This window comes from Crocodylus siamensis, chromosome 13 (genome assembly GCF_052110815.1).
Source record: "Crocodylus siamensis isolate JL-2025a chromosome 13, ASM5211081v1, whole genome shotgun sequence".
NCBI lineage: Eukaryota > Metazoa > Chordata > Crocodylia > Crocodylidae > Crocodylus > Crocodylus siamensis.
Window position 1 is genome coordinate 34,296,501 of NC_143407.1, and position 23,611 is coordinate 34,320,111.

The window sequence follows — 23,611 nt, forward strand, 5'->3', positions numbered from 1 at the left end:
AGAGTTCATGAGATCGAGAGAATTGCTCAATGTATTACTCAGTTCAGGTTATTTTAACGTTTCATACCACTTTCCTAGGTTGAGATAGTGACTCACACTGGACCTCACCGACGCCTGTGGATGGGCCCCCAGTTCCAGTTCAAAACAATTCATCCATCAGGCCAAACAACAGTAATTTCCTCCAGTTCTTCTGTGCTGCAGTCGCATGGGCCAAGTGACACACCACAGCCTCTTCTGGACTTCGATACAGATGATCTTGATCTCAACAGTCTCAGGTGCAAATAAAGTGAATTTTCTAAGGATGTTTCTCGATTATTTACACTTGCAGTAACCTGTTACTTACATAAGTATCTTCTGCCTTGCATATGTAATGATTCTTTTCAACCTGGTCAAGATCAGGTTCTTAGAAGATCACTTGACTCGTTATCAGTAAAAAAAACAAACAAACAAAAAACCAAATTATCCAGGGCAAAGTGTGGAGAAAAATTTCTCCCCAAATGACTTTAGAGGTTGCTTGGATTCCTTTCTGTTGTTGCCTCTTGCATGAGTGACAGTAGAAGGCGGTGCAAAGTCCAGTGTTCCTGTTCTTCGGTCTCTTAAAAAGTTCAAGGCTGCTTTAGCTTTCACAGTTTCTGCTTTGCTTAGCAAGTTTATCTGTTAGAAAATGACTAGGAGCATTAGGGTGTAGATTTATAACCTGCTGACCATAAAGAGGTCAGTTTGTCAGAACATGAAACGAACCACTGGAATGTCCCTCCTCCCGCCCACCCCTTCTCTCCTTTGCTTAAGAGTAATGTGAACAATTTTGATCATAGATTTGAACCCAAGGATGCACTGGATAACCTTTTGCCTCCCGCATCATTTTTGTTGGCAACCATGCATGATGAGGGACGTACCCTCTGCATGCAGCACACTGGATAACGTGTCTCAATAGGTTATCCAGTGTCTCCCTCTTAAGCAGTGAGTTTTAATTCCTATGCGTGTCAGAAGTCTCTGCATCCTGTATGGTTGCAATGAAGAATTAACAAGCTTCAGTAAGTCTACAGGTTTCAGAGGCTGCACATAGTTCTTAAATCCAGAGTTTCATGGGATGGTGGGCTCTTTTCTTAACTCCCAGTAATATAAAAATGGGAATGTAAAATATGGAGAACTGGGTAGGCTCCATGGAGGATCTGGTCTTAAAGGGTGCTTGTGCATGAGCCAGGAGGCTGCTCCAATGCACTGTAATTACAGCGCATCTAAGCAGACTTGATTAATCCCTGCACTTCAAAACGGCAGCAGGGTCACTTTAACGAAAGCTTATTTGACGAGCTTTAGATAAAGTGCCCCACCACCATTTTGAAGCGCAGGGATGCTGATACATGAGACACTCCAGGTGCTTTAATTAGAGCGGCTCTCACAGCCACTCTAATTAAAGTGCTGCCCCCCCCCCCCGGAGCAGCAGTGAAAACATCCAAAGTGTCTTTGGACAGGAGAGTTGTCCCATTGACTTTGGTGAAATTACTCCCATCGGTTCAGGATTGGGCTCTTAAGGCACGCACTAGATATCAGGTCTTTCCAGGGATTTGGGATCTCATCCAGATGTTTTCAAGAACAATATATATGTGCGGAAAGGGAAAGAGTGGATGTCAAAACCATGTTTGAGGTGGCATTTTCATTGATCAGATGAAGAAAGATCTGAGTTGCCACAAGAGTAGGTAGTTAAAACACAACCTTTACTGCCCCCCCCCCAAGCAAAATAAGTTTGCCAGCCAAGGAGAATCATCCTGCACTGGTGGGCAAGGGAATTGCTGCATCTGGGGTTTGGAGATTTTTTTTTCCCCTTTTCTCCTTTGCAGCTGCCTAAGAGTTCAAGTCCTGAGAGAGAACGTGGAGACCCGCGGTTGTTATGCATTCTCCATCCATCCATGTTGTAGTTAACCATACGTTGGATCCACACAACAAGGGAAAATAAAAACTTTCAACACTTGGTTGATTTTTAGAATAAACAGTCTTTTAATTGGCCAGGGTTTTTTTGGTTCAGGCTTCAGGCTTAGTACCAGGAAAAACCCTTTCACAGTTAGGGTCTCCAGACTGCGGAATAAATTCTCTTCAGAGGTGGTGCAGTCACTTACCCTGGAGGTGTTCAAGAGCAGACTGAATGGTCACCTCCCTGGGGTCACCTAACCCTAGTTGTCTTCCGGTCTAGAGCGGAGGGGCTGGATCTGATGATCTGCAAGGCCCCTTCCTTGAAAGGTCCCCAATCTGTGGTTTAAAGAGCGGTGATTTTTGCATCCAGGTTAAATATGTGATTTGCATTTTAGGATTCAGCCAGTTCGCTCTGAACCTGTTAGCATGCCGGGGTCATCACGTCCAATGTCTGATCGGAGAGGAGTCTCAACGGTGATCGATGCTACCTCAGGTAGAGAGAGCGCACGTGTTGATTTCATGTTGTCATTGATGTTCGTGGCAGTGGCCAAACTTTGCCTTTGCTTAGTAACGTTTTCTGCCTAACCAGTGCCGTATCGCAAAAGGACTGTCCAGATCTGGAGGTGCAATGTAGGCTGAGCGCCATCTAAAAATTAGCGAACGCATATTGAAGGGTACCGCGCCGATGACTTCTTTTGCCTTTGATCATTTGAATGTGAAGTAACCTCACTGACACAAAATGTAAATGAAATGCGTGCGTTCAATTTGCTTGACCCGTTAGGATATCAAAAGACCCGAGCTAAAGAAGCAGATGTGCAAGGGCTAACACTGGAATGCTTTTATTAGTGAAAGAGCAACGTTAAGAAAGTCATTGCACCATTGATCTCTACCCATCACAGATATAAACGCCCTTCCACCGAATCGGAACCACGTACGTAGTAGCAGCGTCTGTCAGTGAACACGACTACCGGATAACCTAACCAATGCTTCTTGAGCAGGAAACCTTTTTGCTGATGCCTTTGGAGACGGAGAGTAAACTGAAGAACATCGTGGCTATGTCTGTATCAGCAAAGTAGCAGATATACGTGCCACAAAGTTTTCTTCTCTTTTTCTTTTTCTGCTCTGGTGTAGTAGGTGTAAAGGAATGAGGGCAGTGGGGTTTTATAGTCTCGCACAGCTGTATAGCATCTGACGGTTCCCCACAGCAGGATTTTGTCAAATAAAATCTCTCACAAGTAGAATTATTAAACACAGAGCATTAGTCAAACAGTTGAGTCAGAGAGGATTTTAATCTTTAGCGATTTGAAAATCCCTAGAGACTGCTGATTGGATTGAGGTTTAAACTGTAAAAGGAAACTGTAACACATACAGAAACTGATTTGTGAAGGTTGTTTTAAAGAGAGTTAAAATAAAAGCTCCTGTTCCGGGCTCTGTTTTCCATTGATATCAATGCAGAGTCCAGGATACCACCATGTTAGCCAAATGCATTGATATATTTCTTTTGGTGTCTTAAGGTTTTCCCTGGATCGGTGTCTGTTATTCAGTGTAATTACAAGCGTATTCACATTTGATATTAGAGGTTCTGTCATCGAGTTATATTATACATTTCTATTTTCAGAGGTTTAAAACTTGGAAAATTAGCCCTGCTTGAAACGAGGCAAATGTCTAGAGCCGTTCACTCAGAGGAAACATTTGTATTTTTTTTCTCGATATCACCCATAAATTATCAAATACATTTTGGTTGTACTAAAATATTAATTAGTCGAGCTCCCTTTGGTTGGAGTTCACTTACCTTGTTAAAAATACACATTACACACTTGGATTTAATGGTACCCTCTATTGGGATGGCTGAACATTTAAAACCAAATTATTAACGTTTAAATAATCCATCCGTGGTGGTCAGCCTCTCAAAATGTTTGATGTGTTTGTTTTTGAAGATGGGGGGAGCAATACAGTAAAGGGACTATCACTTGGATATTTCCCCAGTGGGAATATGGTTCCCAAATGTCATTTTATGGCCATGTTTTTCAGTTCCCACTACAAACGTGAGAACACGGTTCCTTCTCTGTCAGATAACCCTGTGCTTTTGTGTGGATGGGCCTTTAGTGTAAAGTGGATCATGTGGATGTGATGAAGCTTTATCGGTAATGCGTTTAACATGTGCGTCTGTATCTAAATTGTTGAAGTCAATTATATACATTACTATGACACTAAAAATATATTTACTGCATAGCACTGGCTCAGTTTTGCTGTAGCACCTCATAAGTTTCTTAAATAATGCATGGGTTTTATGAGACATGCTGATCGCCATATTTTATTTAAGTCCACTGCCAAATTATTTGGATTTGAATTGATTTTGGATTCAGGGACTTTAACCTCTGTTTGCAGCCTTCATATTGGCTGATCCCTGGTCCCTTCCCATTCAGGGACTATAACTCTTTATTAAGGGGAGATTTGCAAGATTTACATTTGATGGTTTAGTGATGTGAACTCTCCCAAAGATTTAAGGACAAACAACAAAATGCCTGCCCTGTTTCTCAAGGTTTCTCTTCCTGCCACCTTTTAAGGGTTGGTTTTTTTTGGTTTTAGGGTTGTTGTTTTTAAAATGTTTAATGGATGAGCAGAAAATTACATTACGGTCAGTTTTGAATTTAAGGTTTTTATTTTAAAAATCTTCCTTGTGCTGCATTACAATTTGTCTTAAACCTGGTACTGTAAATATTCTCATTTCCTGCTATTACTGAGGCATGTCCTAAATGGCTTACATTCTTTCTGAAAACAAGTTTATTGGAAAATACCTTTTTAGGTTTGAGGGATTTTTTTTTTTTTTAAGTAGGTCATAAATTTTTATTACCTAACCTGAACCAGGAAGTGATTCCTCAGTTATGACCCATGCATTTGAGTCTGCTGCACTTTATGAAGATGCTTATCTGCCTGTTTGATGGCCTGTTGCTTAGAGATACGGTCTCTGTGGCGCCTCCTCTTATCAAGCTGCATCACTGGGTCTTGCCATCAAAAGATTGCAAGTACATGTTTATCATCTTTAATTGCTCTTGCAGCACGCTTTATAGCTTTTCCCTCCTTGATGGTGACAGCTGTCTTTATGTTTAATGTGACAACAGTGTACATATTTTTATGATTTCCGTCGCTGTCAGTGAAACCATGATACCACGGAGCGATATCCTTAGACTTAAAAAAAACCCAACCAGCCCCTTTGTGCTGGAATGAATCTCAGTGAGATTCCCCCTGTGGAGGAAGATACCTGTAGTATTAACAAATGAGAAAAACAGCCAAGGAATTGGGTCATTCTGGAAGACTTCAACTTCATGCTGGGGCAGGGCGCTGGACTTGATTATCTTTGAGGTCCCTTCCAGCCCTAGTGTCTATGAAATCTATGAAATCCCTAACTTGAAAAATAAATGTTACTAATAATGGTAGGGCCTAGGTATTCCTGGAAGTAAAAACTGACATATTTCTTCATCACATTGTCACTGAAGCAGCAAGAGGTGATGGATGTTTTAGCTTTGGTTTTGGTCATAAGTAAGGGCACCATGGAAAAACAGACTTCGGTTTTGGAGTGACACAGTTGATTCAAGTTTAAATTGAACGGAAGGATAAACAAAACTTGTGCCTGGCTTTTGATTTCAGAAAGACAGACGCTTTTGGTAGTGGAGTCCGCTGGACCGAAGAGCTCAAGAATGTCAATGGACGTTTACCCCGGTTATCAATTAGGAGGAGGATGCCCCTGGGTGGTAGCAGCAGGATGGCTAATAGTCATGAGTGTATAGAAATGGAGATCACCGCACCTGATTTTGAAACAAAACTCAAAGGGCTTCTAATGGAGTCAGGTTGGAGGGACCAGATAATCTCCATCCCAGAAGTCTCAGGCAACTCGGTGAAACATTGTTTGGAATATTGTGCATGTACAAGCCTGGCCACCCGTGGTCAAGAAAGATAAATTCAGGTTGGAGCAGATACAGAAGAGGGCGATAAAATGGTTTGGTGAATCAAGGCCTTTCTCCCATGAAGAGACTTGGTTTGTTTATCCTAACAAAACAAAGGTTGGAAGTAAGATGAAGACTTCTTGTAGATGGATAGGGGGCCAGACACCAGGGAGGGAGAAGAGCTATTGGAGCTAAAGAGCAATGTTGTCAGCGGTAGAAATGTCTGTAGACTGGACATCAAAACTGGTGTATAGTCATAGAAGCATTTAGGTTCTGGAACAGCCTTCAAATAGGAGTACTAGGGGCAAAACAGCCGTGAACAACTTTTAAGATGGAACTTCATCAGCTTGTAAAAAGGATCTCTTGATGCGTGTACCTGCAGTAACAGGAGACTGAATGCGTTTACCGTTGTATCTTTCTGTGCTGTCTACAGAGTTGCATCAAGAGTAAAACCGAAGTAAGTGAATGCAAATCAAGGAGACTCTATCGGCAAAGTTAAACATTGGGGTTTAACATTTGGTAAATCAAAAATGGTATTTTTTGCATTGTTATGACTGTTTGCATTCATGTGCTTATTTCAGTCCTAAATGTTGGTGGGCATTTAAAGTTGTTGCCACTCAATGAGCATGTTCTGTTTCTGGTGGTATATAATTTTTTTGTTGTGAAAAGACCCTAAGCATTGGAGATTACAGAGAACTAACTGTTCCCAGTCTAACTTTGTATTTAGAGCGGCCCGGATATTCACAATATCTACTGATGACGGAATCTGATTCACCCAGATCTGTGTAGCAGGCCATGGTACTGGATTTGGGAAAGGCACTTAATAGCCCTGTTAATTATCATCTTCTGTACCCTGTGTGATTCATCAGGACATTCACCAGCCATTGCAGCATGGTTCAACTAGTGAAGATTGCATAAAGCTTTTACACTGCCTAGTCCAGATCTAAAGGAGAAAGGTGGAAGCATCTCCTCCATGTTGCCCCTCAGCCTACAACGAGTTTGGACTTTTTCAAAGCATGCCACCTTTTGTTGGGGATGGACTGAGCCCGCAGCACAAAGGGATGGGCATAAAGAATGACGCATAATGTCTACGGCTGGAGTGGATGTTTTGCCGTGAGCTTCCCCCACCGCACAGGCAGAACATTTAGGCCAGTGATCTCTGCCAGGGAGGGTGCCATGAGATTCCTTCAAGGGTGCTGGAGAGGTGCCATACCATGTTCGCACTGTTAGGTGCAGGAGCATGATTCCCATGACAAAAAACCCAGAGGTTTCAAATAGAATACCATAGTGTTAAAAAAGTTCTGACCTGATGTGGTCTTCCCCAGTTCTTTGCAACAGAAGAATTGCTCTAGTATTTTTTTCCCTGTGGTCAAAAAGCAAACGAGAAGAAAGAGCTGGCATTTCCCATGGGATGCCACAGGTCTGTTGTGGGCGGATTTGAGTCTAAGGAGGTGAGAGCCACTGATAGAGGCCAGCATTTTTGTAGTCTTAGCTGCTTGGTTCCTCTGCTATTGTGGTTGTTTCTTAAAAAACCTCTATACGTCCTGGCCAGTCCTGTTTATCAGCTCTATCTGCAAACAGTCACTAAGCTTTTAAATTCATCACTCTGTACGTTCAAAGATGTTTAGAGTTTGATACATGCTTTTCAAAGGCTAAGGTGTAATTATCAAAAGCATCTACACAGCTTGCGCGCCAAAGTCCATCTTTGCAAAGTGCCTTAGGCACTTGAGAGACTTAAGCTCCTAAATGCCTAAGCTACTTTTGAAAAGGGGATTTAGGAGCTTTTGATCTTTTTAGATGATTTTGCTCTTAGCATACAGATAATAAGTCAGAATGCTTCTCTGAGCCATAGGCCAATACCAATCCAAGTTATACATTAGATTATGATGATAAAGATTGCAGAAATGCAAAAAATGTATTGTGGAAAATGAATAATGCGAAGTGGGTGATCAGTATTGGGAAATTCCTACAGGATTGCAAAAGCGTGTGAAGTATGTAAGTAAGATTTGTTGGTGCAACTGATAACATTAGAAGCATACTTTAGTAAAAACAAAGTAATCACAAATGTGGCAAGAAAGATGTGGTAGAATTAGCAATAATACGATTGCAAGGGGTGTAATGAGTATCATCTTGAAAAAGCAAACATTTATACACAGTACATTTTGTTCTTGGAAATAACATTGCAGAAGCCTTGTAAACCAAAAATATGCAAGTCTAATGGAAGAGTAATGTGTTTCACTATGATTATTGGATGTTATCTCAACATAGGTATAACTGGGGTTTTTTTTCCTCTTTGGCATTTCAAGAGGTTTTGGTTTTTTAATTTGAAAGTAGGATATAATGACGTCTATGCCTATTTTAATTGTATCGATTTCTTAAAACTAAAAAATGTAAAAATAAAAGTTAGCAAAAAGTATTTGCCAAGAGGTACTACTCTGTTTGCCCCTCAGTGTATGCATACTTCTCATGTGCATTGGAAGGAGAATATCCCCTTAAGGATTTAAATGCACTGCAATGCCAAATACTGTTCCAGATTGTCAGGGAAACCTTTAATGAATGTTGAGTTGCAAAGCTTTGTAGAGTAAGAAATTAACCATTGGCACTGAAAAGGCATGCTGCATAGATTCACATGGCATATTGCAACTGCGTTTTTTAATAAAATTGGCATTGCCTGCTCCTAGTCCAAACAGACAGCTTTTTGACTTGACATTTCAAAACTTCAGAGCGATCTCCTTTTCATACAGGTGGCTAAAATCCATCACCAGTTTTCTAGCTGTGGAGATCTGCAGAATTATTGCCGCTAACCTAATAACAGAACGTACGTCGTCTAGGTTTGTAGTGAAACATTCCCACCAGTAAACCAGGCCCCTGGAAGAAGATAAGGTTGCATTTCATCTACATTCTGCAAATGAGTAATTCATGCCTCATTGGATTACTTGCGTAAAAATATGAAAATCAGAATAAGTTTATGAACTCTGTTAATAAAAAAATTACACAAACTAAATTAAAGGAAATTCAGGAAGACTAGGCTCCTGCTGCAGAACAATAAACCTAATCATTCATTAGAAAAATGCCTCACATTTAACATGTTGTACGTACACGTTTTGTCCTTAAATTCAATGGCAAACCCCGCTCTGATTTTAAAGGGGCAGAAATTGTTTGAGAAATTGTGTAGAAGACTTCTTAAAAACCATAATCCTACGTGATTGTAAAATGAAATAGACTGCCGGAAAGCACTGTCTTTTTTCCCCCCAGGCAAAACTGGTCCTGTTTGTTTCCCCAGGGTCCCCAGAAATCATTTTGTTTCTTTGCCATTTGAGGAGGAAGATTGTCACCCCCCCCCCAAAAAAAAGAGGAGGAAAAAATTGCAGATTATAACTAGCTGAGCCATTTTTTGTCTCGGCCTCTACCTTCTCTCCTTGGAGGTAAACTCCACTCCTTTTTGCTTTAAGAAAGAAAAGACTTGTGGGGACGGAAGAGTAGCTGAAGAAAGCAAGGGGTGAGTAAAACATAGTGAAAGAAAAATGTATTGAGAAGAGGGAAATAGTTGTACTCCTTGATCCTGAGCAAGTATTTAGCGTTCCCCTTTAAAGCATGATGTATACCGTGTGTGCAGCAGTGACGCTGTGCTGCTTAGGGTGAAGTCATAATTTTTTAATGACCCTGGCAATGCTGAGCTCTTTTCTGTTTACTTTAATCGATGCCCACTTAAACTTGGTTTGTAATTTAGCACTTCCCTTTCTGCCGTATACAATCTGCTGGCCATGGATAGTCGCCTCTTTTCCTTGCTGGCTGAGGGTTTACTTAATAGAATTGACCGGTCTGAGTCTGTTTTTCTCCTTTTTTTTTTTTTTTGCTTCGTTCAAAAGCAGTTGGTAAACATTTCATTTATTTCATCTTTTATTGTTCGTTCTGAATCCTCTGAGATGGGGACCATAGGCCAAACCTCCAAGATGGGGACCACAGGGGACATCTCGAGTGCCCAGCAATGGAGCTGAATAAACACCTCTGTTGTCACACCGTAAAACAGCCAAGCTTTGCTGTCGTGTCGGTGCGATCAAATATTTATTCCCAAATGCTGCACAGTAGAAAGTAGTGCCTGGGAGCAGCAGAGATCAGTTATTCAGGTAGTAAAGATGTGCGAATGCAGCTGGCAGATGAAGTCCCCAACATTATGAATTCCCAGTCTGTCCTTCTTGCCGCAGGCAATAGCTGACAGGCCCGAGCGGTCATGGGTTTCCTGTTACTGGCGCTGATAGGGCCCGAGGAGTCTTGGCGTCATAGATACTGAAGCCATCCCTGCATGAGTGGAGACGGCCGGTGCTGGAGGGTCCTCGTTGCACAGCAATGTAATCAATATGGTCTGGAGTCCTTGACCTGAACCTGTAATTACCTGCACGGTATAAAGGTAGTTTGTTGTTACAGATAGTGATTGCATTCAGATTCTCTGTGTATGGTGCTGATCTTTGAAGCAGGAAGAGGATTTGGCCCTTTTTCTATTCTTCAAAGTCATTAAGACCTTTTAATAACACTCATATAACAAGCCACTCTTATTGGACATCACCTGTTCAGTACCGAGGAAAACCCCTACCCGGCAATACACATTTTGCAGTGATACCACAATGGTAACTTCTAGTCTAGCCCTTTCTTGTGTTACCTTGAGAGCAAATTATAGTAGCAGGATGACTGCTTTAATAGCTGTGATTGCTTATCTGTTATGTTTCTTTATATTACTGATGAAACAGTAATACTTTTGAGGGATAAGCTTTAGGTTCTTTGTTTTTGAATTTTTTGGTACTGAATAACACTTTTAAAGAACTTTCTTTTTTGGTGTGAAGTTTATCATGCAAAATGCTAACATGCAAATAGGTGGCTTAAAAGTTGATCTAGGTGATTCAGTTCCCTGCTGGGTTTTCAAGGGAGCCTGACTGCACAGGTCTCCTAGATGCCAATGCAGTATACATGATTACTTCCAGGAGCAGCTATGCCCTATAAGATACGGAGATATAAAGGGAAATTAAAATGATCTAACGCTGGTGATCAGGCTGGATTGTTGCCTAGCTCAGGAAAGACTCGACTGTAAGGATGCATGCAATAACAATAATGTCTTGCAAGTGCTGGTTGGTGGTTACTGCGTAAAAATAATAAATTGAGAGAGGAGACTTGAGGAGGGTGGTTAAATGAGAGATTAACAAATTACTGCCGCTGATTTATCGTGCCCTTTCTAAAATGATTGAGTGTGCTGCCGAGGTAAAAGCCGATGAAGGTTGTGGGGATGGGAGGAAAGTCTCTAGCGCAGAATGAAACACAACTGCACCAGTTTCCTCTGCGCGGTGTCCATTCCCAGAGTGAAAGCGAGAGAGGAGGTAGTTAATTTTCATTCTGTGGCGGTGAGCCTGCCAGCAAATGAGCAAATCTGGCTCTCCAAAAGGCGTTGCTGCTTAATATGCAGGTGTCAGTCAACTAGAAAATGACATGAAATCGCAGGGTTTTTTCACATAGGCAGATGAAAAATCAGGTGGTAACAAAACATGGAGTCACCAACAGTCTGGGTCAGGTTTGAACTAGTCATCTGAAATCAAAAAATGCCATGTCCTGCTCTGTCAGCAAAGCCGCTCAGCCCCTGAATCGTTATCATCGTGCTCATCTTGGTAACTTCTTTTTGCTTGCATGTGGTAGCTCTATTATAGAAATATTTACTCTGCTCCTTTGATTTATGATTACACGATGTGAATATATATACTACTTTAGGTACACAGAGCAGATCGTTTAAATCCATCTTTGTGAGTCAATGGCCTGGCCTTTTTTTTTTTTTTCCCTCCAAAAGAGGACTGCCATGTTTTGCTCAGGTAGGGATAATAAGACCTTGTTGTGACACTCATGGGCTGAGATTCCTTTTGCATTTCCTTTAGGGGTATTTTGAGCTCATTAACTGGTCATAAATCATACAGAAAGTGGGATTTGATGTAGTTGTTAGCAGTTTGAATTAGGCTTATGAAGGTATGCCCTGTGAGTTAAATGGCTATAAATGTTTACGTATGCAGTTCACCTTCTCTTGAATGGATTTAAAGACTGTAGAATATTGATTTCCTCACTTTCTTTAACTGAATAGGTAAATCAAACTAACCAAATCCAGAGCAAGTACTGTTTCTAGACTACATGTATTCTGCTAGTGTTTTAAAAGCTAGGAACATGATGGGAAGGTCATGAAAAAGCTTGTTAGCAAGGGGCATTTTCCCACGTATGCATCAATGAGCAAATAATCAAAAGGTCCTGTAACTTTTTAATTTGCATTTTCAGCATACAGGGCAGTATGGTACTGTGTTTCTTCTCCATTTATCCTGTTCACAGTTTGTAGAAGATGTGGGAGGAGCACATGGGAGGATAAAGAACTGTGTGCATTGTACATCCAGTTGTACACTCCATCATCTTCACCATGTTTCCTCTTCTCTCAAGTGCTGTCACACACATCACTTAAATTAGTTTTAATACTGTCTTATTCTGTCCTCAGAAAATCACGTGTACATTTTGGACCGTTTCTTTCTTACAGAAAAAGAGTGACATTTTTCTGCTTAGGCAGATCTTCATTTAAAACAAAGATATTTTTTAAAAGGCAAGTATAAGTATGCTGTATATTAAAAAAAAATAGTCATACATTTATCTCTGTGTTAATAAAACAGACATGATCATAGCATGAATAATTGATTTCCAGTTTAATGCAGCATAAATCAAGAATCCTAAAGATAATAGTTTGAGTAGAGATGGGCAAAAGCCATGGGGATTGGAGTCATGCAGATTAAGGTGAACTTTTTCCCACTTCCAGTCAGCGTGAACGCGCTCCTCAGAATTTGGAGCAGAGCTTAACCAGAGATGATAAATATTGCTGCAGTCGTGTAGCTAGACTTCTCCTCTGTATTGCCTGCTGATATAGTCTGGTTATACACCCGCTAGTAGCATTTTTTTCAATAATTTGAACTGCATTGTTCTGCTTAGTAGAATAAATTCTGAAATAAAATGTAAAAGTTCCAGTTTAAAGTCTCCAGTGACATTGGTTCATTAAAAGGAAGGGGGGAATAATTGCACACAAGCGAGTTTTTTCTTTACCTAGAGCCAACCACTAAAACTCCAAGAATGAAGTCCTTTTACCTTGTAGTCGGTGACAAAAACTGCAATGATTTCAGTGCCGCCAGGAATTCAGTTCTCCTCTACAGACGTGCTACAAACATTTCAGCACGCTATCATCATTTCCTGACGAGCATCCTTTTCTTTGAAAGTTAAAATTTTACCATCAGGAATGATCCCTTCAAATCACTCCCTGCCTATGCAATGTTTCTCCTGACTTTCTAGTTGTCTTTTTCATTTCAACGTGGTGTTCTTACTGCAAACCCCCCACCACCACCAAAAAAAAAAAGAAGCAACTTCTTTTCCATGGCCTTGTCAGATAAATGTGCACCTATCACCTTGAGTGAGAAATATGGGGTGCTTACAAATTCGTGCAGTACATAAGTGTGACTTTTCATTGTTCCTAATGGCGTGCATTGGTACTGTAGGAATTCACAGTAGAGAGCCTTGGCCAAAACAATTAGTTACAGAGTGGAGTACACCCGGGACCTGATCCTTGTAAAACAGCAGGAAGCCCACTAATGTAAATGGAATTACATAACTGAGTGGGTGAAGAGGCTGGCTTCACATCCTCACAAGGCCCAAGGTATAAGTAAAAATGTCAAATGCTTTTCTCCAAAAGGTGCGACTTCCTTCCAAACCTGAGAAAAAATAACACCAGAAACCTGGGAGGGCTGCCCAGCTGACCTGGCCTCAAATTGCCCATCACAATTATGAGAAAAAAAGTAAGGTGGAAGGAAAAACATTTCTGGGTGAAATGGACCATATTCCTTCCACGACCTGGGGAATACAAAAGGCATGAAACAGCTGTTGTGCATAGGTGTTAGAGAGCATTGTGTTGTTTAAGCAATGAACATAGAGCAGTGTTTAAGCCTTTGCTTTTTGGTTTTCTTTCACAACATAGTGTAGCTTTGTCAATATGTTTAGTTATTTTTTATAAGAAAAGGAGGACTTGTACAAGTCTGTGATTAGCCTCTTATGGGAAGTCCATAGAAAAAACAAATCTACTTCTTACAAGGAGATCAGGGTACCCATGAAAAACAATCTAGTAACCTTGGAAGCCTACCAAGTGCCATCGTGCATTCTCTCAGGCTATATTAGCTCCAAGAGTCAATCCCTTCCAAAGGAACGCCTGCAGGAAGCCTAGATTTGCTGAAGTTATAGTGTTCCTGTCCATTTAAACTGATTTTTCTTTTTTTTTTTTTTTACTGTAGATGCAGTAAATTCCAAGCAGAAGTCCGATGGAAAGCATTGGCATAAAGACTGGCTTCAGATTGAAATTTAGTGGTCTGATTTTCAAAGGAGTCAGACTGTCAGTAATCCCATTGAAACCAGTAGGAGCTTTTGAGGCCAGCAAAATGCCTCCAAAAATGTGGAGTAGAGAGAAAAGGCAAAAAAGCCCAACATTTGAGTTAGTTGTCTTTGCCCCCTTGCCTTTGCCCCATGCCCTTAAAAAGGCTGCTGAATTAAATGGTCATTCACACACTGGATCTCCAGTCTCCTCACCCTGAGAAACCTGTCTGATGAGTTTAAGATCAGAAAAATGAGAAGTTCTGGGAGAGTTATAATTGCCAGAAAATTGGGATATCAAGAGAGAGACTCTTCTGAAAGGGTTGAGTCCAGCGGATGTCTGCAAATGTCACATTAAAATTAGAGGTTTACCCTGAACTCAGATACCGATGGGCTAGTTGTGCTAGCATGCTTAATAACACTAATAACATGTTCCTTCCCATTTCCTTTGCAAACGTTAACCAGTATGCAGCTTGGTGACACGGCCAGCGCTGAAGCACTCGGTTCCCACTCTCATAGTCCTCTGCTGTAACCAGTAGGCTGTGTTCCCAAACTTGATAGCGACTTTCTCAGTTGTTTTCCAACAGTGTAAACTTATTGATCAGGTTTACAAATGCATTATTATTTCATTGAATCATGGTATAGTTCAAAACTGTATCCAGTGCAACCAAAATACCTCATTCTACAAATATAGATGTCAGCGGGAAAAGTGCTTTGGCGACATGAAGCGGATCCCGGATTGATTTAAAAATTTTATTGGCTTAAAATCTAGACAAGCCGCAGTTTAATTGATTGTTCTTGTATTGATGTCAAAGCCAGGTGAAGTCATGATGGTGACCTTCCCAACATAATAGCTAAGCAAAGTATAATTAGGATTTTTTCTTCCCAGATTACAGTAGAGTGGCACTAAATCCTCTAGGGCATCCATTAATGGTCATAGGTGCAATCCTGGGTAGCTTGAAGACAGTTGTTCTCATGTCACACAACTCACTTGAGGCATGTACCAGCAGCCCATTAATGCACGCTCTGGAGTGTCTTACTGCTTAAGTGATACATATTTATTTTCAGTTGGGAAAGCCACCTTCAGTTCACATAACGGTTTTGCCAGCTGAAAAATAGCAGTGCACTAACAGACAGTGTGTGTCCAAGGTCACAAATGGTTCCCATCTAAATGGTTATATTTTATGAAAAAAATATAAACACTACACGGTTTGTACACTGAGAACGGATACATATTTATTCCAAATACAAGATCCATCTAAGTTCCCGTGTTGTAATAAACAGTTATTGGTAATCGTTTTGCATAGATAGTTTCAAGCATAAAATAAGCAGAAGAGTTGATTCTAATTGGATCTGACACCTCAATCTTCTGTGGAGCAACACGTGAACTACGATTCCCAATGGGCTGCTGCAGGATACAATATTTATTTTACTCAAGATCTAACAGCTCCTAGCTACTCTTAAATTTACAAGAGATCCTAAAACCTCAGTGCCTTGGCTGTGTTTTCAAGGATTGCACAGAGAAAATACATGATAAAATGTATGTTTATTTTTGACTCATTTTATATTAATGCCCGCAGAATTTGTATCTATAAACCATATTACTTGTGTGTGTGTGTGTATATATGTGTGTGTATATGTGTGTGTATATATATATGTGTGTGTATATGTGTGTGTATATATATATATATATATGTGTGTATATATATATATATGTATATATGTGTGTGTATATATGTGTATATATATACACACACATATTTTAATTTTAGTATGAATGCTCTCGACCCCTTTAACTTGTACTGGTCTCGGTATTTGTTTTTCACTTGCATTAAATCTGAAAGTTTAGAGCTGAAAATTCCAGTGCTGATTTGCAGAACTATTTCATGCCCAAGAATATTTGTACTTCTTCGTGCAAGGCTTCGATTAGAAGCAGTTTTGCCATTTGCAGCAGTTGTGTTCTTCCATTTGATGCTTTCACTAAATTCAGCCATCGTTTCCTCCTCAACGTGTCAGACATCTGCTCCCATCCCTCCGTCCCCACCTTGAAAATCCCTGGCATGAAGCATCATCTCTCTTTTTCAAGTGCTGTAACCTCCTTCATTTGGGGCTGCACGGCTTAGCAAAAATCAGCTGTTAAAATCATCAACAGTGCTTGCCGCTCTACTCCCCTCTTCCCCGCCACCGCCAGATCCTTCAAGTGGTTTCCCTCCTCCTCACCTCCCCCCTCTGCCCCCCAAACCTTGCTGTCAGCAGCAAATTCATGTCCTTTGTCTTAGTCTTCAAGGCCTTACACAGCCTAGTCCCATTGCTTTCAAACTCCACATTTCACCCATTATGTTCTGCTAAAAGATGCCGTGTTCGCTTTTCTCCTTTGCATCCTTCACCTGCTCATTTTCAGGGCGTCTCCTACGTGCCTTCCTGCACCTGGGGTTCTGCTCACCCGTGTCCAGTATTTCCCCATGAACCCTTCTTTAAATGCTTAACTTCAGAAAGTCTTCAGATCCTGGTCCTGCCAACTAAATCCCATCTCCTTTTTCTCACTGTTGGCCCTTGAATTAGGCAGGGGGACGTTTTAGACCACGTACTTTGTTGCGGGACACCAGTGAGGCGGCAAGCAAGAAAAGAGCTCTAGGATGCAAAGTTAAAGTCGTGTCACCGTTTCCATGACGAGCGCCTGTTGTCACAACGGTTTTAACTCGGCTGTAAAAATGCGCTTGTGGGTAAAATTTGGCATTTTAAGATCTCAGCCTGGGTTTAAAAACGTTTCTTGTCTTAGGAGTATCAGATCTTCTGCCTTCCCAGTGATATAGTAAATGGCTTTATTTCTTGTTTATTTTCATTTCATTTTATTTTACTTCTTACTGAAGTTTTGTAGGCCTTTAGCGCTGAGCATGGGCTAGTTCGCAGGAGAGCTGAAGGTACCAATAACCGCTGCGAGCGACACTGTCTCATTTAGGAAAAAGAGCATTCTGCACGGGTGCCTGTTTTCTCTGTTGTGAGCTTATTCTCCCCCTCCCCCCTAACAAATTAAGCTTTTTGCAAATGGGTTTAGTGCATAGCAGCTACCTGGAAACTAGAGACTGATGGCCTCTTTGGAGCCATTAAGTCTATGGTGTTATGAAACTAGGGACTGGAGAATACCCAAGAAGGATGTCAAGGTTAAGAAAACCCCCAAACAAACCACTTAGGAAACCTAGGAAATAGGCAGGGAGCGCCACATCGTATTGCGTAGCTGGTAGATGGAGCTGTGGTTTGTTTTTTGTGGGAGTGTGCGTTTCAGCCATTGATCTTGCTGAAGAGATTTCATTTTTCCCCCCAGCTGATTATTGCTTTAAAGAAACAGAAATTCAGACTAAAGCCAAGTGGCAACTGAGTTCAGTAACGCATGCGGTGCGTATCTTGTGGCCAGGGATTTAGGGTAACACAGTTCATGATCAGGACGATAAAACTGTGGGGTTTTTTTACTGATGACATCTTACTTCATCCAAGCGCTATAAAAACCTCCATTTGGGCACTTAAAGGAGTTTCAGACATGACTGCATTATAGGTGACATTTTCAGAGGTGCTGAAGTGCTTGGTATTTTCAAAAGTGCCGTTTTTATCTGCTTTGTATGTAAATATGACCGAATCGGAGGAAGCAACTTCAGGACCCATTCCACGATACTCTTTTCTATTAATTGTCTGTGGCAGCGATTCCCTGGGGGGATTCGGACACCTGCAGGTACAAATGTTACCCAATTAGAAAATGCATCATATCAAGACCTTTTAAAGACAGCCAAATACCTTTGCATCCTTCCTTTCTAAACGGGTCACCTTGATTAGAAAAATTGTCCTTCAGTAGTGTGGAAGGAGATTTTCAAAGGTAGATAGGGGAATTGTGTACCTGACTTTTATGGAAACTCAAAAAAACATTGAGCAAATGGGTCGTATTTCTACCTGTGGAAATCTGCCATGCTTGCTACAAATACGTCTCTTTCCAGTACTTCATCCTCCCTTACACTCGCACATCTAGCTGTTTTACATGGCACGGAGTGAGTGAGAATCAAAAACAAAAGGGAGTTATTCATCTTCACAGTTTGAAACTCTATAGCCATGCTGCTGTAATCCAGAATAATTGGGACTGGTTATATTTTTCAGAAACTCAAAACAACCGCCCCACATGGCAAAGCACTAAAGCCGCATACTGCACTGCTTTCTTCTTTCCAGCTTGATTTATGGCGAAGACATTTTGCTCCCTGAGGATATTAGACAACATCCTATCCCAGGGACCACTCTGCAAAGATGGAAAAACACAGCCAGGTACCTGTTGGTTTAGTGCCAGGATTTTCACCGGCTTCCCAGCTACGAAGCCTACCAAGCGTTCAGCGCAGGAAGATGCTGCCTCTTAAAAGAAAAAAAGCAGTGGAACAAGAGAGCAAAAAAAAATCAGCCATTGGAAAAAAACGTTCAAGGACGGAGCATTCCTGTGTTTTGAACAGCTCTGAATGCTATTTCATCTTCCTGTGAGATGCCACTGCTTCAACTCTTTCATCCTTTCGTTTATATTCTGGGTCTGCTCCATAGGACCACGTGCAAAGATATGTTGGGGCCTCTGGTCAGTGGTTAATCTAACATATCGCATGGTCTCTCTGACAGAGGACGTTGGAGTCTTCTCACTTTTGGAGCAGTGCGATTTCCTTAACCTCCAGGGATTTGATGCTGATTTACAACAGTGGAAGTAAGAGCAGAACAAGGACCTAATCCAAATTCAGATGTTTCCAGCTGTTCTTGTTCAATGTCTAACATTGAGAGAGAGTGAGTGTGCGTGCGTGCGTGTGTGTGTGTGTGTGGATTTCACACACCACATGAAACATGACCGTCTGACACAATGACTCCAGCAAGCATCTTGCTGTATCTTGAGGTTGACAGATGGCTTTCCTAAAGTGCATCAATCACTCGCTGACCACATTGTCGCACTGTGAACAGAATTAAGGATGTTCTCTTTTTAAAGTGTTTACAATAAAAATTGAGAGATGTTGTTTGTGTTTCGTTGCATACGCCTTACTGTTATAGTCACGTAACGGTTAAACATAGATGGGAAACTCGTTGTTTCCCTAAATTATCCAGTACCACGTAACATCCGTTGGCTGCAGTCTTCTTGGCTCCTCCCCTTGCCTTGGCCTCCATCCCTGGCATTGTCCCAGCCACTTTCAATAGTGTTTTATCTGCTGCTTGCACTGCTTTTAACTTTCACTTTTTATTACTACTAAAGCTAAATTGGGTGATGTTTCATACTGTGGGTGGAGTACTACAGAAAGCCAGGGTCTATGCCAACAAACACTTAATGAAGACAGCAGCTAGTAAATAAGAGAGCAAGGTCACAACTGATAAATAAGGGGTCTGCAGACAACGAATGTGGAAATGATCCTTGTTTGCCATGTCCTCTTCCAATACTCATGCAAAAGTGAGGAGCCCTCATTGTCCCATAGGTTTTATGGCCCCCAGAAATAGAAATTTGTTAAGGTCTTGACTACTTAAGGATAACCTGTGGTCTACTGGTTCTAGGAAAGAAGTCAAGGTCCCAAAAGGAGTATGGAAAGCCAAGCGCCCCACATGCCTGGCCTTGCAGTCATCTGTATCCCCACAAAAGTGAAACCAAGCAGGTCGTAGTCATTGGCAAAAGATAAAAAACCGGTTTGGGAGTATTTGCATTATCAAGGTGGCATTCCTCCAGATAAGAGAGATGGTGTGTGAATCTTTGTTGTCCCGAGGCTGTCTTTGGGTTACTGCTCTGGGTGCGGTCTCCTGGAGCGAGAAAAGGAGGGAAAGAAAAGGAGCGGTAATACAACTAGCATATGGTTCTTGCTGGAATTTGGCCACGGATTTAAGGCCGTAACACAGATTCCTGGGGCCTTCGTGTGATATTCGAAACCAAAACAAAAATCTTTCCAAATACATTTTTACAAGCTTTGTGATTACATAGAATCATAGGAAATGAGGGTTGAAGGGAGCTCAGGAGGTCACATCTAGTCCAACCCCTTGATCCAAGCAGGACCGACCCCAACTAGATCATCCCAGCAAGGCCTTGTCTAGCTGGCTCTTAAAAACCTCCGGGGATGGATTTGTAATAGTCTCATCAAAACCCCCACATCTCCATGTCAGATGAAGTGGCTTTTGAAGTGGCTTCACACTTTTTTCCTTTTGTCTGATAGTTTCCTTTTTGCCATACGCCAGCACGAGTGGGCAGATTGCTGAGGACTGTTGCACTAGGTGCATCCTGGAGCATATCTACGGGAAGTTGCACGGGTGCACGTGCCTTTCTAGATTATCCAACACAGCTATTGCTCTTTTGGGTTCATGCTTGTGTTCAGAGTGAATTGGTCCTACGCACACTCACAGTTGTCCTGATGATTGTCCCGCTTAGCATGAGTATTTAGAAAAATCAGTGTAGCAAAAGTGTTTCACTTATCACGGAGCAACACATTTAGCCACTAAGTATAGGACACATATCTGCTGGTCTATCCAACAAATGGAAATGATCATAAAACAGCTTGAATAAAAAGGGAGTCCAGGCACTCTTGTGTTCAATGTTTTTTAAATCTGCTTTTCCTCCCTGTTTTTGAATATAGCATCTTGTAAAACACTTGCACAGAAGTCCATTTTACTGCTGAAAAGTCGGATTAAAAATTCACTGCATCACAAGCGAACCATTTCTTCCTTGATTTGTCTCCAAAATATGAAGAAAAACATTGCAGATGCATTATGCATTTTACAAAAGAACGTATGCAGGCATTTAAATGATTTACATTTCATCTTTGCTTTCTGTTATTTTTAACTAGCGTTATAGTGAAGTGCAGTATGTTCAGAAGGACGGAGAGGTTGAAAGCCTAGTTTAAACTTTTATGCACAGTAAGATTTGACTAAGTTGCAAGCAAGACTTCACTATTTTATGATTTTATTGCAAAGTTTCACTTATGCTTTTTCCCCTCTTTACTGGAGCAGCCAGTTGCGACTTTGATCGTGAGATGAGGCTACCCTGTAGACGAGATGTGCCATCTGATAACATCATAGGAGGGAAGGAAATCTGTCCTCACTGAGGCTTTGATTCAGGAATCATCTGCATTCAAGAAAGACGCTTAAGCATGTTTCAGTGTTGCGGGGGGGGGGGGCTGAAACAGGGCTTAATAAGGATAAAAGTAACAGCAAGATTTTAATACCTACAGGACTGCTAGGCAGTAATACACAGTCCTCATTCTTTGGAAACCTTTTATTTTCCCCCTTGCTATGACTGTTAGATTCAATATGCTGCCCTGACTGCCTTTCAGCACTATGCTAGTGGCATCTGCAAGAAGTTGCTTTTAACTGATCACCTTTATAGCTGGCAGTTGAAGTGGAAATTTGAACTGCGGATGGGGAGGCTTTTTGTCTCGGCCAGCGCCACTGTTAACACATCCCTGCCACCCTGCCACGGTCAGGCAAATGAAAGTCAGTTTTTAAGGGTCTTGTAACAGCCTGTTTCTGCTTGCCACAAATGTCAACTGCAAACTGAAGCAGTGTCAGTTGGCTGGATATATCATTAAAGTTTGATTTAATTATTCTTTGTGATTTTTTTTTTTTTTTTTAATGTCATCATGAGATGCCTGGCAGCCACTAAAACAGTTAAAGAGCAATGCATGTGGGCATAAATGTGCTTTAAGTATTGACTTGGGTCCAGTCCTGCATACCAGCCATTGGTTCCAGCATTAATTTGGCACCTGGAGGACTGGCTGGATCTGGCTCCCTGTTTGCAAAGGCAGACCTGAATATTCCTGTGGCAGTCACTTGCTCACACATGCATCTGTTAAATTCAAAGGTAAGAAAGCAAAGTAATGTTTTCACCCCCCACAATAGCCAGTAGAAATCTGTTTGCTTTAAGGCCCGCATATTCCAGAAGGGCAGATATAGACTCCCTGTTTATTAGTCAGCGGTGGTAGAGCAAAGAGAGCGTCTCGCTTGAAGAGGGTATGTATATATACATGTACTCCCATATTTAAAATGGAGGTAGCAAGCAAACTAGGTAAAAAATTTGCTAACGCTACAGTAAAAATACAGTTGCAGAACATATGCCGGATTTTAAATTTCCGCTTCTAAAAGGTGACAACTCCAATGTTTGTCATTTGCTTTAACATTCTATATATTTTTAAACGGTTGTAGGGTTTGAAATCTCCAGATGCGACTCTTTAGGCTAAATGAGGTTGACAGTTCACTGGGGTGGAAGGCCATTATCTCACCTTTGTGCTTCTAAACTACAGCTACTTGCCTTTTCCTGTTTCATAATACATTCCCTGCATTATAGCAGAGGAACTTTTTAACACTTATTGGAAGCATTAATCAGATGCAGCGTCCCAATGAGCCTTTGAAAAATAAACGAAGGGCAAATTACGTAGCTGCTTTTACTTTTTAAGGTGTATTTATTCTATTGCATTCAAAGGTTTAGGGAACGGTTGAGGAACTGAGGGCTGTGTTAACACCCCCCCCCCCCCCCCCCGAATGGGAGTCTCTGTTATGTTGTTAACATTTCCAGGTAGATGATGTACAACAGATCTCCGCGTTCGCTCTCTGCTACGCGTTACTAGAAAACAAGCGTTTGCCAATTGCAGGCCAGCATTAGATGTGAGATGTACCGTAGATAATTAGTTTAATCCAAATATTTTGAGTGCTAAACTACGTAACTGGAGTCCAGTGGGATTTTCACACATCCCACGTAGTGCTTTACCACAGAGCCATACATCACACACATTAGGGCTGTCAGATGCTCCAAAAGGATGGGATTTGGGGGAAAAAAGACTGTTTTAGCAGAATATTTTTCCTAATGCTATTTTGAAAGAAGGTTAGTCTATTCAGAAATTCGTCTTCAAGTGCATTGATTCACAGGCTGCAGCCTCCTCTGGCCTGGAGTCACGAGCGAGAGACCTGGACACACACATACATATGAATTTTCACAAGCATTTGCTACTATGAAGCGCCCGAAACAAAGATTTCTCAAGAAGATTATTTCTCAAGCAGATCTAATCTGCCAGATTTTGATGTCTTGGTCTTGTCATAATCCTATTCCCATGGTTTCAAATCCAGTTTCTGTATGTTTTGTCCCTTTTAAAGGGCAATTAGTCCCATTTCCTCTGATGGCCACGGTGAAATTTCAAAGATAAGAAGTGCCAGTAGAAACCGAAATCCTCACCTACAAAATACAGATGCAGCAGTGTTTGTCCAAGCTTCCCCGTGCTCTACCAGGAACTCGCTTCAATCCCGACTTGAAGTTGTCATTACAAGTAAGGACCTAGTACACGCTCCGGTATTGCTCTTTTTTCCTTATCCTCACAGCTGGG

General features: G+C 41.3%; 1 protein-coding gene across 4 annotated transcripts in view; it reads left to right on the plus strand.

Annotated features, from left to right (window-relative positions):
* The window catches only part of BCAS3 (BCAS3 microtubule associated cell migration factor), a 457,217-nt gene that overhangs the window by 216,766 nt on the left and 216,840 nt on the right, over positions 1 to 23,611 (plus strand). For all 4 annotated transcript variants that reach the window (XM_090025357.1, XM_090025360.1, XM_090025358.1 and 1 more), the window contains 2 exons: positions 79 to 275; positions 2,304 to 2,401. In XM_090025357.1, coding sequence (XP_089881483.1) covers positions 79 to 275; positions 2,304 to 2,401 — 295 coding nt within the window. The remainder of the gene's footprint in view (positions 1 to 78; positions 276 to 2,303; positions 2,402 to 23,611) is intronic.